At 43.6% G+C, this 18,055-nt stretch overlaps 1 protein-coding gene across 1 annotated transcript in view; it reads right to left on the bottom strand.

Moving 5' to 3' along the window:
• INTS1 (integrator complex subunit 1) overlaps positions 1 to 18,055 on the bottom strand; it is an 84,459-nt gene that overhangs the window by 22,892 nt on the left and 43,512 nt on the right. The window contains exons 23-33 of the mRNA XM_030211312.1: positions 16,079 to 16,183; positions 13,754 to 13,921; positions 13,471 to 13,582; positions 13,093 to 13,251; positions 11,329 to 11,475; positions 6,966 to 7,064; positions 5,480 to 5,604; positions 3,239 to 3,493; positions 1,685 to 1,844; positions 644 to 784; positions 270 to 450 (exon numbers count right to left, since the gene is read on the bottom strand). Of these exons, the coding sequence (XP_030067172.1) occupies positions 270 to 450; positions 644 to 784; positions 1,685 to 1,844; positions 3,239 to 3,493; positions 5,480 to 5,604; positions 6,966 to 7,064; positions 11,329 to 11,475; positions 13,093 to 13,251; positions 13,471 to 13,582; positions 13,754 to 13,921; positions 16,079 to 16,183 (1,652 nt within the window). The remainder of the gene's footprint in view (positions 1 to 269; positions 451 to 643; positions 785 to 1,684; positions 1,845 to 3,238; positions 3,494 to 5,479; positions 5,605 to 6,965; positions 7,065 to 11,328; positions 11,476 to 13,092; positions 13,252 to 13,470; positions 13,583 to 13,753; positions 13,922 to 16,078; positions 16,184 to 18,055) is intronic.

The following is an 18,055-nucleotide window of genomic DNA, read 5'->3' as shown; positions in this document are numbered from 1 at the left end:
CTTACTTTATTATTTTTGTCTATTAGATTGTAAGCTCTTTGAGCAGGGACTGTCTTTCTTCTATGTTTGTAGCGCTATATAAATGCTAAACAGTAGTAGTAGTAGTAGACACCCCTGAAGTGACACAGTCTTTACCACCCTCTGCTACATAATGACTACAACACTGCCCTTCTTCACCCCCAACTCCTAGACTTGCAGAGGCAGCGTACACAGTAGCTCTTGCAACCTCCTCACTGTGGTCTCCAGTCAGCAGTCTCTCCCCTGCTCACCTGTAGCTGTCATTTTCTTTCTTCATTGGCACATCCTCCTTTTCCTGAAGCAGCAGTGTGCTCACCAAAGCCACAGGGCCGGTGGCAGGGAACTTGGACGCAGAATCTATGCTGGCTGAGAAGAGAACCGTCAGCAACTCCTCCAGGTATGGAGACCTTGTGTCAATCAAACCCTGAAGAACTAACAACGGAAGAAACAGGGGGGAGAGCGGGTCAGTATGATCTCCACTCACACCCCTCAGTTTGAAATGTGCTAGTTATAGTATTACCCAAATTCTGAGGGGTAATCCGCTTTTCCCCTTAACATCCAGGAACTAGTTCCTACTCCCTTGATCTCCAGACAATTAACAGTAGTTTTCAAACTAAAAGCATACCTTTGCCAATCAGCTCCGGTTCAATGCTGCATTTCCCCCCAGATTTTAGAGTCGTGATGATGGCTCGTACAGTGGAATTAATCACTTCTGAGTCACGATGGAACGCCAGTGCCTCAGCGAGGTGCAGGAACCCTGCTTGAACTACAGAGGAGAAGGCTCTACAGAACTTACACGTATAAGGACCCCAGCTCCCTATCCTCCACTAAAGGTAGAGATCAGACAAAGCGCTCGACCACGAACTTTCCCTTACTGCTACCTCCAGAGCAAGGGCATAGCCAGACCTTTCGGGGGGGCGGGGGGCGGCAAGCATTTCCTCTCGGTTGTCCCTTCACCCCCACAGAATCATACCTTTGCTGACGGGGATCCTCAAGCCCCACCGGCCAAAGAGATCTCTGCCAGAGCAGTGAGGAAGCCAGCATGGTGCTCCAGCTTCTGCCGCCGGCAACTCAGTTCAATGCATTAACTGAGCATGCGCAGAAATGCTGGTGATGGCGGCTGAAGCTCCCCGCCGATTTCCTTGCCGCTCTGGCAGAGAATCTCTTCGGCTGGCAGGGCTTGAACATCCTCGCCAGCCAGGCATCTGGTGCCACAAATTTGGAGATGGCCTGAGTCGGAAGTGTGTGTGCGTTGGGAGGGGGGGGGGGGGACAGGCTCCCAAGACCCCACCCCCCTTCATGTATACACCCCTGGCTCCAGAGATATGCCTATTTCTTAACTCGGTTTATGCAGTCTGTTTCCACTGATGGCATTAGTCGTCATATACTTCATCTATCCATCTCACAAAACACTAAAATCTGACAGCATCCCTTCCCCTCTCTCTAATAGTTTTGTACAATAGCAGATGTCTAGCTGAATGTTCCAGTTAGATCATATTTAACTTCATTTTATAACATCTCTGGCATTAATGCCACAGTGCACCTATCAGCTTGGTGAACTGATTTCACCCCTTAATCACCAGACAAAGCTGATGTAAAGGCATTAGAACCCCGATGTGCCTCCGTTACATAAACCTCTGACCGCCACTGATCGTCAGTTCCGTACCGTCACTGATCCTGTGTCTGGCGGAGTATTGATCAGCGAACGACTTCAGCTGTGCATGGAGTGGTCCGTCTTCCACTCCTGGAGTATCCAACCACTGCAGCATCTGCATGACCACTTTAAAGAAGAGCGAGGAGAATGCCATGTCCTGGGGAACACAGCGCTGGGGGGAGGGGAAGAAGACAGGGGAAAGTCAAAGATGAGTAACAGAAACAAGACAAGCTCATCCGGACAATGTTAAAGCGTGTGGCACTTCCGGTCAAGTCTCCACAGGTACTCACAAAATATCTTGAAGATCTCTTTATTTCCCCACATTTGAATGGAATTTACTTGGGTCCCTTATTTTCAAAACATTTTACCTGCATAAACTGACTATCTGAAAATTGCTCATCCTGCATATCAGCAGACGTGTACAGCTTGTGTTTTTACCCAAAGTTGGGACAGCCATTCCTGGAGTGGGAACTGAAATGCACCTACTTTCTGTTTTCAAATGTACATGCGTTGTTTCAATCAGTAAAATAGTATCCACTGAAAGGATATATAGGTACTTTTCTCTTATGAAAAGTAGGGGTAGACATTCAGAACTATTTAATTGAGCACGGGAGGTGAGTGGACCATCCCTGGACTTTTAGCAGCACTTAATTGCCCAGTGCCGCTGAAAATCCAATGTGACCACCGCAGCACTATCTTCCCACTGTTCCGACATTATAGTCATTCCTTCTCATGTTCCCCTTCTGTGGCTGAGTGCTGTTTTTACCTTGTTTTTCTGAAATATATTGTCTTCTTCTGCTTTTAGTGATGTCCTGTTTTGTTTTTTTTTAATTTACTTCCTCCCCATTATTTTCAACAATATTTTTGTAAACCGCTTAGATTTTGTTTTGACAATAGATTTGTGGAAAGTCAAATAAATTGGACTTGAACTTAGTGCCAGAGTGGTCCAAGGACAGTCGGGGCAGAGCCAGGATTTACCCGGTTAGCAGAGAGATTCAAACCGCTGAGCAGGTCCAGATAAAAGGTTGTCCTATCTTAATCCAGGCACCGGTCTGAATAACGCCAGCAACCAGATGTTCTGGCAGCTGTCTATGACTAGATATTCAATGCCAGTGTCTGGATTGGGTCCAGCATCTGAAAATGCAGGTCAAATTCAGCCGGTGACGGTCAGTACCTTTGAAAACATTAACCACTACCAGCTAATTTTTACTTTGAAATTTCTTGTAAAGTCCAAGGGTAAAAAATGCTCTTTGGATTCTGCAGACATGCAAGCGGTATGAAAACTTCTGTAAAGGCTAGTTTATTCTTCCCCAAAATTTCCCCCCACATCTAAAAAGGTCAATTTACTTTCACAAGAAATACATCTATACTCGTAAAGAAATACTCATATGTTACAAGACACAACAGACCAATAACCTCAAGAATGAGTCTTCATGCAGAGCTGCTGGCATACAGAGTATTAGAGAGTTAATGCCTTTTCAGTTTCCAAAAACCTGCACATTAAATCCCGACGCTACAAGAACAAGCACAGGGGAATGAAAGCCAACGACTCCTGTAACTCCTCACCTGGTACTGATGAAGCTGTCGCATAAGCGGGCAGGAGAGGAAGTGACTGCGATGCATGACCATAACCAGAGCACCGCTGTGTGAAGAGTTCATTAGCGCTGCCAATGCCTGCAGAAGACGCACTGTGATTCCCGACACTTGGGTGTTGCCCTGCCGGATCCGTGCCAGTTCTTGCCCCAGAGCTTGCTGCAGGGCCAGGGAGATGGGACGTGGGTTTGAGTTCTGCCACCGAGGGTCTTGGTTCAGAGGGAAAAGCTGGAAAAAGATTAGTCAATAACAGAGTGAAGCAAATAATTCAGATTGTGTGTGAAGGCTGCTCCCGTGCTCAGTGCTTAAGCGCTGTCCTCTGCCACATAGAGGTCCTGGGTTTGATTTCAGACCAGGCCCAAGCAGTCTCAGTCATTATTCAGTAGTGACACCTAAATAGCAATGCTGTAAGCTACATACCTGCCTTTACACGTGTTGTGCAAGTAAATGTCTACATACCAGCATTAACACATGTATGTGCATGTGTAACCATGTAAATGCCAGTAAGACACCCAGGAGCTATTCTGTATAGCTGTATATTCTGTATACAGCTATATTCTGACTACAGCTCCTTGTGACTCTGGGCAAGTCACTTAACCCTCCATTGCCCAAGGTACAAATAAGTACCTGTATATACTGTGTAAACCGCTTTGAATGTAATTGCAAAACCCACAGAAAGGAAGTATATCAAGTCTCACTTCCCTTTCCCTATTTGAGATTCTACATGAAATGTTGATACTATTTGAACTAATTGCGATTCTAGATGGAATGTTGCTAGTGGAGGAGTAGTCTAGTGGTTAGTGCAGCGGACTTTGATCCTGGGGAACTGAGTTTGATTCCCACTGCAGTTGCTTGTGACTCTGGGCAAGTCACTTAACCCTCCATTGCCCCATGTACAAAATAAGTACCTGAATATATATAAACCGCTTTGAATGTAGTTGCAAAAACCTCAGAAAGGCAGTTTATCAAGTCCCTTTTCCCTTTCCCTTATGACATCACAATATCAGAAGTGAGCCAAGTATCGGGCAATCAAGCCATTGTGACATCACTGATGAGGTTGGCTCATTGGTGGAATGAGTGGAGGAGTAGCCTAGTGGTTAAAGCAGTGGACTTTGATCCTGGGGAACTGGGTTCGATTCCCACTGCAGCTCCTTGAGACTCTGGGCAAGTCACTTAACCCTCCATTAGCCCAGGTACAAATAAGTACCTGTATATACTGTGTAAACCGCTTTCAATGTAATTGCAAAACCCACAGAAAGGAAGTATATCAAGTCTCACTTCCCTTTCCCTATTTGAGATTCTACATGAAATGTTGATACTATTTGAACTAATTGCGATTCTAGATAGAATGTTGCTAGTGGAGTAGCAGCCTAGTGGTTAGTGCAGCGGACTTTGATCCTGGGGAACTGGGTTCGATTCCCACTGCAGCTCCTTGTGACTCAGGGCAAGTCACTTAACCCTCCATTAGCCCAGGTACAAATAAGTACCTGTATATACTATGAGGCGTATTTTCAAAGCACTTAGCCTTACAAAGTTCCATAGGTTACTATGGAACTTTGTAAGGGTAAGTGCTTTGAAAATGAGCCCCTATGTAAACCACCTTGAATGTAGTTGCAAAAACCAAGAAAGGGGGTACATCAAGTCCCTGCTTAACTTGCATAGTGCATATTTGCAAGGAGGCTCCCACTTATGTGGTTAACTTACATCTGTTTAGGAACTAAATTATCATCCTGGGAAGGGACTATTGGAGAAATAGCTGTAACTTTCTACAAGAAAACAGCGGCCGCTGTGAGACAATTCAGTGTGAAAACCTGTAAGGACTGCTGGGAGTTGAAATTCAGGTGACGGTTACAACTGCATTTCCCTGTACTTTGAAAGACTTCTTTTGAATGATGCAGAACAGAATCTGGAGACTGCAACAACCTTTCCCCGGGGTTCAACTTTAGACTAGATTTATTATCTTATTACTAGTGAGCCTTTGGAACAGAACTTTGGAGAGACTGGATGTGACAACAATCATGGAGATAAATAATCCCTCGGACCTGTTGTAATGATTTTTCCAGTCCAATTATTAGACAACTGTCTGGCAGCCATAAACCACACTCCCTAGCATAAGGTCTGAAAATACTGAATAGCCAGGACTAGTCTTCAAGGAACCCTCTCTTCCTGTAAGAGCAATACAATTTTTTTCTCCTAAGGTGTTAGAAACCGTACCTGAAGAAGCATCCCAGTCAGGTCATCCTCTGGACCCAGTACTGGGATCTTTGCCAGAGCACGCACCCTTCCCAGGCCTTGAGGAGTTTCAGTGCAAGACTTTGGCCTTAGAATATCAGCGCAGTCTGCAAACAAGGATGGATAAAGAGTTATTAACAGGGAGAGCAATTCTGAAATGCTGCAGGCAGCTGGCAGACACAAGGATAACCTGCAATTGAATTTTCAATGAAAACTTCCCCCAGTTTACATAAATCCTACACAAAAGATAATAAAATTGTGCAGAATTTAAAACATATTTCTTAAAAAGAAACATCTTAATATTTAATCGATACTCTACATATGAATGTGAGGATCTGATTTGCAGCTTGAAAAGCTTAAAAGGGACTTGAATATTTGTAACCTTTTAATACCTTTCGCAGATGGAAAAGGGAAAAATGTATTCTGTTTTCTACAATTCTTAATCTCTTTTGCTACCTTGATATGATCATAGAAATAAAATGTACTGAACCATCTAACACCTTATAAAGGAAGCTGGATTTTTGCTTCCACCAGGAGCTAGTGTAACTTTTCATAGAAGTGAGATACTCTGTTGGGTTTTTTCAAAGAAAAACAATCAAACGAAGAGCTGTATTTTGAATAGTTTGTAGGTTTTTTGAGTATTTGTTTAGTGCAGCCCAGGTGTGCAATATTACAATAGTCTAATTGGCTCAATATCATAGACTGAACTAGTATCCAAAATTGATCTTCTTTGAAATATTTACGTATCTGCTGGAGTTTTCTAAAAAGCATAAAAGTTTTTCTAATTAGATCATTTATCTGTGGTTCCAAAGTTAACATTTTACCCAGATAAAATCCTAAAATTTTAATCGAGGGCACCAATTTAAATTCTGTCTGATTGACAGAAATAGCCCGAGTCTCTTATAATGGTCCATACCACCAAAGGAGGTCTCTAACTGCTTTCTACATCTAATATCAACATACCTGCCAGGAAAGCAAAACCCAAGACATAGTAACGTGAAGAAGCACACAGAAAGATTACAAAATCTGTAAAGGCAGTATAGAAAGTTTTAAACATTAAAGACTGAACTCCACTCTCAGATCGAGGGGCAAGCGACCCCCCCCCCCCCACCCCGCCAGGCAAGTATAGGTACCCTAGCTAAGATAATATTTAACCATCTCTCTGCCCTCATGTGCAACCTTCTTGAAATTTGTCACTTTACTTTCTAACTCCTCTTACTCCCTTACCTATCTATATGTTCCATCTTTGCTTTACCCTTCACTATCAATGAAAATTTCTATTACGTATTGTGTTGCCATTGTAAGTAGTCTACTATGCCATCTTTGTATTGTTATTTCAATATTTTTACTGCTGTAATTGACTATTGCTCATGTTTGATCCATTCTTACTGTACACAGCCCTGAGTGAATTCCTTCAAAAAGGCAGTAAATAAATCCTTATAAATAAATATATAAATAATGTGAATACCTTGTTGTGGTGGCAGGGAGGCGGTGAGCAGAGTATGAAAGGTCTGGCCTCCTGTAGCTCCTCTCTCATGCTGAACCTCCACAAGATGAGCCATGTAGTCTGCAACAAAGCAAAGCCGAGACAAAAGTGTCATGTGGCCCTTTACTAACCTGTTCCGTACAATCCCCTACCTCAATTCTCCCCCAAACCTGTGTGCTCGGAGGTCAAAAAGCTGGTTTAGGTGAGCTACTCCTTCCATGCCACTTCTTAAAAACTGAATATATATATATATATATATATATTTTTTTTTTTTTTAAAGACTGGCATGGTTTGCAACTTGGCAAATTATTTTAATAGCATAACTAATGCTTTATCTAAAAACGAAGGGACCAGTTCAATGCCAGCCACGTGCAAACTGCCTATCTAGAGAGGTTAAGTAGCGTATCTCACAGGACAGCAATTTCCTCCTCCCAGTGGCTAAGAGGATTACTTTAGAGGCATTTAAATGTGTAGACTGGTTGTATAACATGTAAATGCTGATTTCAGAAAGCCATTATTTACACATGGTGATTTATTCCATGCAGAGATTTCAAGGGCAGGACAAAAATCCACACGTATATTGCCCCTTTTAAAAAAAGAATACAGGTTTATGGGGAATTTCCCCACTGGGTCTTTCATCAGCTCAAAGGCAGTTACAGTTTATATACCGCTAAAACTAAAATTTGGGTCGAAGCGGTTTACAGTAAGAATTGAAACCTTACATCATAATAATGGGAATTAGGAACACTAACGAAAAACCTAGGGGCCTCTTTACTAAGCCGCATGGGTGCCTACACATGCCAATTTGGGATTACTGCCCGGCTACCATGTGGCCCGGGCGGTAATTTCATTAAAATAATTAACATTTTCTGGAGCGCGGCGCTACCGGGAAGTAAAAGGCATTCTACGCACGTAGACCTTTACTGCTACTACTACTACTACTACTAACTAGCATTTCTAACTCCCAGTTAACACGCGAGACCTTACCACTAAGTCAACAGGTGGAAGGTCTCAGACCCAAAATGGACACGTGCCAATTTTCATTTTGCCACACACCCATTTTCACTCAAAATTTTTAAAAAGGCATTTTTACAGGTGCGCAGAAAAATGATTCTACGCATGTCCAAAACATGCTCCAACACTACCACAGGCCATTTTTCAGCGCACCTTAGTAAAAGGACACCCTAATCAGACATAATTAGAAAGCCCTTAAAAAGAGCTGTTTTAAGCCTATAATATATATTCTAAATTGAACTGAACACAAGTGGCATATAGGTGCCAAATTTTAGGGGCTTGGTAAGCAAGAAGCATATCATGGATCCTTAACCTCTTCACACCTTTAGCAGAGGGGAAAGGGAAATGGGACTTGATATACCGCCTTTCTGAGGTTTTTGCAACTACATTCAAAGCAGTTTACATATATTCAGGTACTTATTTTGTACCAGGGGCAATGGAGGGTTAAGTGACTTGCCCAGAGTCACAAGGAGCTACAGTGGGAATTGAACTCAGTTCCCCAGGATCAAAGTCCGCTGCACTAACCACTAGGCTACTCCTCCACTAGCAACATTCCACGTAGAAGCCTGCCCTTGCAGATCAGCAATGCAACCACGCAGGCTTCTGTTTCTGTGAGTCTGACATCCTGCATGTCGCAGAAACAGAAGCCTGCGCGGCCGCGTTGCTGATCTGCAAGGGCAGGCTTCTACATGGAATGTTGCTAGTGGAATAGCAAATTTTATTTATTTTAATTTTATTTTTGTTACATTTGTACCCCACACTTTCCCACTCATGGCAGGCTCAATGCGGCTTACATGTTGTATACAGGTACTTATTTGTACCTGGGGCAATTCCATGTAGAATCTCAAATAGTAGAAACAGAATCTCAATAGTAGCAACATTCCATGCAGAATCTCAAATAGGGAAATAGGACTTGATATACCGCCTTTCTGAGGTTTTTGCAACTACATTCAAAGCGGTTTACATATATTCAGGTACTTATTTTGTACCAGGGGCAATGGAGGGTTAAGTGACTTGCCCAGCGTCACAAGGAGCTACAGGGGGAATTGAACCCAGTTCCCCAGGATCAAAGTCCACTGCACCAACCACTAGGCTACTCCTCCACTCAAAAGGATCACAAAAGGAGAACAGTTTATTGTTCTTCTACTTCTAGAAGAACTTAAGAGTTCAAAGTGGGGCAGCGGATATTAAGGACATAGAACAATAAGCAGGAAAATGTAAACAAAACCATGGCCTCTATAGGAAGCCAGTGAAGATCCACATAAAATTGAGAAATCCTATCATATTTACTTAGGCCCCCTTTTACCAAGCTGCGACAAAACGGGGGCCTGCATTGGCGTCGGCGCGTGTTTTACACGTGCGCCAAGGCCCCCCTTTTACTGCAGCTGGTAAAAGGGCCGGTCTCGCTTTCTTTCAGGAAATGGCCGGGCAGCAAGTAAAGCACTTGCAACGCGGCCATTTTTGGGAGGAGCCCTTACCCCCCCCCCCCACTGAGGTGGCGGTAAGGGCTCCCGTGCTAACCCGGCGGTAACCGGGCAGTGATTACCGCCGGGTAGTATCCAGCGCTACAAATTTGTGTAGTGCCGGAAATGACAGCGCGGTGAGATTGGGGGGGGGGGGGGGGGGGGGGGGGGGAAGTACCGCCGGGCTGCTGCATTAGCCCGACGGTACTTCCTAAATAGCGAGCGGTAAGCCCGCGTTGGGCTTACCGCCGCTTAGTAAAAGGAGCCCTTAAGGAGTAAATAAGTCTCACAGCAGTATTTTGAACTGCCTTGAAATGTAAAAGATCCCAGATGTTCTTAGGAAAATCAAATTACAACAATCCAGATTTTGACAAAAGTAAAGCTTGAACAAAGCGATCATTTTGGCCGGGACATTACAGGAGGAACCAAGAGACTGACTCTCCTTAATCCCCCATTGTTTATTTCCACCTTCAAAAAAGCAACACTGGGCCTTCAAGACTGAGACAACAGGAGTATTTTATTGGCAAGTGACCCGACACGGGCCGTGTTTCGGCGTGAAACAATGCCTGCCTCAGGGGTCTAGCAACAAAACATATAAGAACATATAAATCACAACAAAATATAATAACAATTAAAACAATTAGCCAATTAAAAATGATTTATAATGGTAATAAAAACATATACTAAAAAAATCTATAGTAAAGAAACATCACTAAGAAGTATATACACCGTATTTTTCGGACTATAAGACGCACCTAGGTTTTAGAGGAGGGAAATAGGAAAAAAAAATGTTTCCTTTTTCCCAACTGTAAAACCTAGGTGCTCCGGTGCGTCTTGTCCGAATCCCGCCCTCCCCCCGGCCCTGTCACCACTTCTTCCTACTCACGCGATCTTCCCTGGTGGTCTAGTGACGTCGGGGCAGGAAAGAGCCCCCTCTTTCCTGCCCAGCGCGCTGCTCTCCATCCTCCTGTATGCAGCCTGACGGTCTCGGCGAGATTCAAAATGGCCGCTGAGACTTCAATTCTCGGCGGCCATTTTGAATCTCGCCGAGACCGTCAGGCTGCATACAAGAGGATGGAGAGCAGCGCGCTGGGCAGGAAAGAGGAGGGTCTTTCCTGCCCCGACGTCACTAGACCACCAGGGAAGATCGCGTGAGTAGGAAGAAGTCTACCTTCGAACTATAAGACGCACCCCCCATTTTCCTCCCAAATTTGGGGGGAAAAAAGTGCGTCTTATAGTCCGAAAAATACGGTATGTAAAATGTCTTAGTGGCTTTATGTAGACAACATTGAGAGCTTTTCTATATATAAAAATACATACATTGAGAATAGCTTAATTGGCTATTGTTTAGGAGTGTAAAACCGGACAGCTGCATGCGGAAGTGGCAAAATTGCCGATTCCACATGGAAATGCCGACACTACCACCTAGAAGCTTGTGTATATTTGTAAAATGGTGCTGCTCCTGCATATCCTTATAGGTATTTTATGAAAGGCTCCATGTTTGGCAGACCATTTTGTAAAATACGGCTGAAACTGAGCACATTCTGACCTGGACATCTGAATTCTGATCTCAAGATTCTAAGTAAATAATTAACTTTCAAATTTCAATTTTTAAAAAGGGGGGACCCCAGAGGCATTCCTGGGACAAAGGGAAGCCTTTGCTGCCTACCACTGATTTTTAGGGCTAGGTGGCTAAAAGCAGCCACCAAGTGGCAATCCTAAATCTAAGCAACCAAATTCTGTGTGGCTGAAACTGAAACTAAGATCCCCAGCTAAGTTTTAGGCGGGGAATTCAGGACATTGGCAGCCAGCTGAAAATCAGCGCCATAGTTTCTAAAAGTGAAACAGAGTTGAACTGAAAGTCTCACTCTTGTCCATGATGTTCTGCTCCAGGGTCTGGGGATCGTGAGACACGGCCTGGTCCAGGTACTGAAGCAGTTTACTCATACTGGACACCGGGATTCCAAAGGACTGGACGAACAGAAGCAGTTGCTGGGGTTCCAGATCCTGCAAAGCTGCAACGCAAAACAAGTTCAAAGTTCACATTCATTTGTATCAAACCTGCGGCAAGGCCAAAAGTTCAGTGAGTCCGTATCCTGCAATGCTATTGAAGTGGCCAGCAGTCACCAGAAAAAGATAACTGGACAAAGTTGTCCATTAACTTTATCCGGATACTCAGGCCAAATGCATCTGGGCTGAAATATCCCCTCTAAAAGTATCCAGTTCATTTTAGCATAGTTATGTTTTCCGACCAGCCATTACCCATGTTACAACAGCATCCCAGGAATGCTCTCAGCACTGACTCCTTTAACTGTGTAAAATTTGTGTGGGCAAAACTCTGCCATATAAAATTAACTTGTCTGGCTAAATCCCAGATTTAGCAGGGCAAATCTTTTGAACATGGACCCCAAATTCACAGTGTCATATTTTCAGTAGTGTGATCAGCGGTATATCAAGTGCCTGTAAATGTAGCTAGGCCCCTGAATCTACATAACGTCCTATTCAAAGTTCAAAGGAAACTAGGGCTGTAAATCAATTAAAAGTTGCAATCTAATAAAGCGCCCCCTCATATTTCCTCCTCTACAATGCAATATATAGATAGTAGACGTAAATTCTCAAAACTGACATATTTCAATTACTAAACTAAAAATAAAATCATTTATCTTACTTTCGTTGTCTGCTGATTTTATCTTTCTAACCATCAAGTTCCCTCGTCTCTGCTTCCCTGTGCTTCCAGCACAGTTCTGTGCTGTGATCTCTGTTTCCAGGGGCTCCTGTCTATTCACTATTTCTTTTTTTTTTCCTCCTCCTTCACTTCCTGCCCTACATCCATCTTTCATATTCAAGTTTCTTCAATTTTTCTTCCTCTTTCTCAAATCTACCTAGTTTCCATCTCCTTCCATCTCCCTTTTCCTCCTCTCCAAGGGCACCATCGCCCTTCCCCTCCTCTCTATGGGCATCATCTCCCCTCTTTCCATGGGCACCATCTCGTCTATAAACCCCACTTGATACAGGAAGCTTTAGCCTGAGTTTCCCCCCTCCCCCCCAAATGACTGGCATATTTTTCTCTCTGTGCCTCCCCTCCAGCACTCTGGCATCTTTTTCTCTTGTACCCCCCCCCCCCCCCCCCAAAAAAAAAAAAAAACACATACACACTCCGGCAATTTTTTCCTTCTGTTGCCCCTGCGTTCACCGGCATTTCATTCCCCCTCCCCCCATCTCCCTGGCAACCCTTCAAATTTGCCTGTATAGACAGCAGCGCTAAGCACAAGCTGCTGCTCTCTAGCCGGGACCTCCCTCTCTAGTGTCCTGCCCACAGGAAATAGGACGTTTTGTCAGAGGAGGAAGGACGCTAGAGAGGGAGGACTTCGGCTTGAGAGAAGCAGCATGTACAGGCAAATTCAGAAAGCCGCCAGGGGGAGGGAGAATGTGATTAATGTGTTAAAATTATTAATGCAATTTAAAATTTTAATGCATTCATCGCGATAAAAAAAACGTAAAAATGTGCAACTCTAAAGAAAACTAATGACTTCTACTGCCTCGTGTGTGGATCAAAATACAGACTGCTGTGCTCACTACTAGCAAATTCAGAACAAACTATTTCTCTTTTCTTCTACTCCAACCCCACATACCAGCATCCACCAGACGAGGGACCTCTGAGCGAATCATTCGCAGCTTTAGCCAGTCAGGGAACAGCAAAGCCTCTTCTGAGGTATCCACCAAAAAGGCTGTAGGAAGAGGCTTCTTGTCAGGAAACCAGATGTCCAGCAAGGAGTAGAAATCACTCTCCCCTTCAAGGATAAAATGTGAAACATATTACTGACTCATTCAAGAATTTGTCATTTGAAAGGTCTCCTATGCCATCATGCTGTCCAGACAAGGTAACCTCCCTGGACTCTTTTCCTACACATTTAGATCAATGACCTTTGCATCCCGGATATGTCCTTAAACTTGTTGAATGAATGAATGTATGCATTATGTATCAATAAAGTTTTTATAGCTTTACTGACCTTGAGGGGGTCCAAGGGTTAGCAGAATGACCATGGCATGGACTACTAGAATATGCATAGTGGCTGTTTCACCACTAGTCCAGCGCAGGAAGACCTGATCCTGGGACTCTGACTGCAAGAAAAAAAAAACGAACAAGGAGAGGAGGAAACCACCCGGTTTTGCAACCAGATACAGAAACTATCCTGTACCGGAGACTAAATGCTAAAGAATTAACCATGGATCAGAAGCAACTTCCTCCCGAGTACACGGGATTAGAGAGTGTTGAGGAAAGGGGGTACCTACCCAGCTGTAAACCTCTTCACCCTCCTTGCTTTTGCGCATACGCTTAACGTATTGGGAGAAAACAGAAAGCAGCGCAACCAACACAGCATCCGACTCGGGGCAATAGGACAGCTTTGAAAAGAGGTGAGTCATTATAGTAGATCGTTCCACCGTAAGCCTGGCCACATCCTATAGAAGGGAAGCAACAACATCCATGGATAAAAGCACAAATTCTTTCCATTTGCTTTCACCACTACCACACTTCCTGCCAGCCTCACTCCCATTTTTTTGTCAGTTCTTTTTTTTTTTTTTTTTTTTAAAGCTTTGTTTCTCCTTGACATTTCTCTCACAGTTCAAATTTTAAGTGTGGGTTTTTTTTCCCCCCCAAATACTTTTGCCTCAGATATGCAAACAATATAACCTCTGCTTTCTCTTTCCCACATAAGGCTACAAAGTCGGATGAGCAGACACATCGGACGGATCTCACCAACAACAAGACACGCAATGCAGATTTTTACTGGCGAGTCGATTTCAATGAATTAAAGCGATCTGTTCATTTGAGTATATGTAGTTGGGCAAAGATAAGAGAAAGAGAGATCCTCATGGTGTCTACATCTTGTGTTCTGCACCATCCAATCTCTTCCTCGCCTATTCCACTTTCTTACAGGTCTGCAAACTAAACTCCACACATAGAACAGTAGAACAAAAGAAAGGAACCTTTTGCAGATTGTGTCCAAAATAGACTTTATTGAAATAAACTTCTAAAAAAGTAAGGGAGACCAGACACGACTCGTGTTTCGGCCCTACCAGCCTGCAACAGGGGTCTAAGAAATCTGACATTCAATATGTGTTCCTAGATTAGTCGTTAAACAGCAAATTTTAACTCTGTATCTGCCTGAGCCCCATCCTCCTCAGGGGATTCTCAGCAAGGGCTGCAGTGTCCAAAGACTGGCCTGAGGAAGAAAGAGATTTTGATGTTTGACGACTAACCTAGGAACATGTATTGAATGACAGATTCCTAGATCCCTGATGCAGGCCGGTAGGGTTGAAACACGAGTTGTGTCGGGTCTCCCTTACTTTTTTAGAAGATCTACTATAATAAAACGCACCTCAACGTTCTGGGGACACTGACGTCACTGCAGGCACTCACACACCGGTTCGTAACTTCATGGTGGTGAAGCCACAACACTCACCATGTCTGCATGCCCCGCCCTCGCGTCACACGCCCTCGCGTGTTTCCCTACTCCTCCCCTTCCAAAAAATACCTGCAGCTGACATGCCCATCACCCCGCCCCCTTTCGCCCCATCGCAACGCCCCTTTCAACTTACCGCCCCGCACCCGGTAGCAAACTCTTCCCCTCATCAACTTCCCTCCCCTCCCCTTACGCCACTATCCCTGGTGGTCTAGCGGTACCTGTTCGCACGGCCAGGAATGAAGGAACCCCCGGTTTCCAGGCCCGGAGCGCTGCTGCTAGGTGCCCGGCAACATCGTGTCTGAGTCCGGCTCTCGGCGATTCAAAATGGCCGCCGAGAGTTGAAGCTGCCTCGCGAGACTTCAACTCTCGGCGGCCATTTTGAAACGCCGAGAGCCGGAATCCCACACGATGCAGCAAGACACCTACTAGCACCGCTACGGGCAGAAAAGAGGGGGTCTTTCTTTCCTGCCCCGACCGAACAGGTACCTCTAGACCACCAGGGAGGGGAAGGGAGTTCGGTGCCGGCTAGGGCCCGTTTCATCAAAGGCAGAAACGGGCCTTTTTTACTAGTTATTTTAATAAAGTCTTTTTTTGGACACCATCTGCAAGAGGTTCCATTTCTTTTGCTCTACTGTTTTATGCCTGGCGTTTTTCCTTCAGTGGAGTGCTTTCCTTCTGTTGGAGACTGCAAACTAAACTATCATTAAATTCTTGCTTTGTGTTCTAGCTTATTGATCTGCAGTTTGTGAGTCTGTAAAAGAAGGGAGTCTTACAGCTGGTGAATGCTGGACACTCTTAGGGCCTCTTTTACAAAACCGCACTAGCGATTCCCGAGAGGCAAATGAGAAGAAGCCCCGGAATTTCTGGGATAAGCAGTATAAAATGTTTTGTACATTTTTGGGATCTTGCCAGGTATTTGTGACCTGGATTGGCCACTGTTGGAAACAGGATGCTGGGCTCGATGGACCTTTGGTCTTTCCCAGTATGCAATACTTATGTACTTATATAATTGAATGGGCGTCCTCTCATTTGCCGCACAGGAATCGCTAGTGCGGCTTTGTGAAAGAGGCCCCTAGTCTCTTTCTGAGCAGACTGAGCCCTCAGAATATCGTATTCATCCCTGCTAAGGAGCTTGAACTCGGTCTCTCACCAGAGCGAGGTCATTGTGCTGTCCCTGATCTTCCACGGGAGCGTGCTGGGAGAGGTACACCAGGTAAGCGCTGATGGTTTGCGGATCTGTCTCCATATGGATTGCCTAAGGAAAAGAAGTTTTCAAATGAAATTATTTAACAGCCAAGATTCTCTCACTTAATGATACCATCGTTAAGGCAGGTTACACATTCACAGAATCATTAAAAACGTCAATACCCATCTGCTCAACAAACAAAACTAAAACCACACAAAATGTTTCCTAAAATAATATTCTCTCCAAAGACATACCTGCTGCGATTCTCATCCACTACGTTATATCCTGTATATTCCTTCCTATACTAGGCCTGTAATATGGCTCTGGTGACCCTCAGTATTCCTTGCTTTGCTGTCGTCAGCATATTTTTAGTTTCTTCCTGCAGCTGCATGTAAGCTACAGTGCTTTCTCAGTAAATGGAAAGTACGTGTTACATGTTAAGGTGACACTCAGGAGGAACTGAGGCTATGCGGCCCATATATAGCAGATACAAATGGATATAACCTTGATGGTGATGAGAGACTGAGGACTCTGCAGACTCCAAGATGTTCCAACGGAAATATGTGTTCGGAGAAGGACATCAGGTGTGTCATACTAGTTTGCTACATGGTTTTGCAACGCTGTGAGCACGCTTTACTGATAAGGGATTAGCCAATGGCCATAAAGTGTGCATGTGAACACAAGTAGGAGAGGATGGTAGAATACAGGAAATTGCCATTTTTGTATATTACTATATTGTGTAATGGAAGGAAACAGGAAGATCCATATATGATCATACGTTGGTTTAGGAGAAACAAAACTTACAACAGTATATATGTGATGGCTAGGAAGGTTTTGCTGAGCAGTTTTGTTATTCAGTCTGTGCGTCTGGCTACTGGATGACAACCTGCTCCAGAGAGAACAATTATTTTGTATTGGCTTAGTGAGATATCAATAAAGATTTTTACTGGTTGCGCCTATACCTAAGTTTGATTGTCTCTCTTATTCCAGCCCCTAGGGCTGAAGTGTATTCCCCTGCCCAGGGGCAAAGGACAGGATTACACTATCCCTTGGTAACCTTTTGAGAATAAAAATGCTTTGAGATGTTTTCTAAACACTACCGTATCCGTAGGTAATCTAAGTTGAGTTGGGATCTGATTCCATTCACTTGTGCTGGCAATTGAAAACGCACAATGTCTGGTCACTTCATAATGTATGGTCCTAGGAGCTGCTACCATCAAACATCGACTAGCACTTTCTGACTGTAAAGATCTTGTTGGTCTATACATTTTTAGAAGAGCAGAAAAATAAAACGAAGAGCTAAAACTCAATGACTTGTTTATTAACAAAAGAATTTTAAACAAAATTCTTGGTTCTACCAGAAGCCAGTGAGGCATATTTTCAAAGCACTTTGGGAGGCTAAGTTCCATAGGTTTCTATGGAACTTTGGGAGGCTAAGTACTTTGAAAATAAGCCTCAGTGTAACTCCTTAATAACTGGGCTCAAATGTTGAAAGTATAGAGTTCCAAATATCAAGCTGAAATGACAAATGATGATCACTTTCACGGTGCGGTATTAAATATAACTCTAGATTATTTTGTTCTTCTATTAATTGGAGGAAAAGACCTCAACAGTCTATGCTTGGCAGCAGATCATCATTTCTAAGTGCCAGCTTATATAGACTCCGGTTTTATCACTGGTCAAAAAAACCTCCATATTTATCTGTTAATTTTATAATTTTTTCAATATATTTTTTTACTAATTCTTTGTGCATCAATTATAACAATCCTAGGCAATTGGGAAACTAGCAACTAGCGGGAAAATGTGGGGTATAAATGTATTAAATAAATACATAAATAAAAATTGTGCCTGGGACTGTTATAATTATAATTGATGCACAAAGAATTAGTAAAAAAATATATATTGAAAAAATTATAACATTAACAGATAAATATGGAGGTT

This window comes from Microcaecilia unicolor, chromosome 8, assembly GCF_901765095.1.
Source record: "Microcaecilia unicolor chromosome 8, aMicUni1.1, whole genome shotgun sequence".
NCBI classification, from domain to species: Eukaryota; Metazoa; Chordata; class Amphibia; order Gymnophiona; family Siphonopidae; genus Microcaecilia; species Microcaecilia unicolor.
Note: the sequence above shows the minus strand (reverse complement) of the source record. Positions and strands in the feature narration are given on the sequence as shown.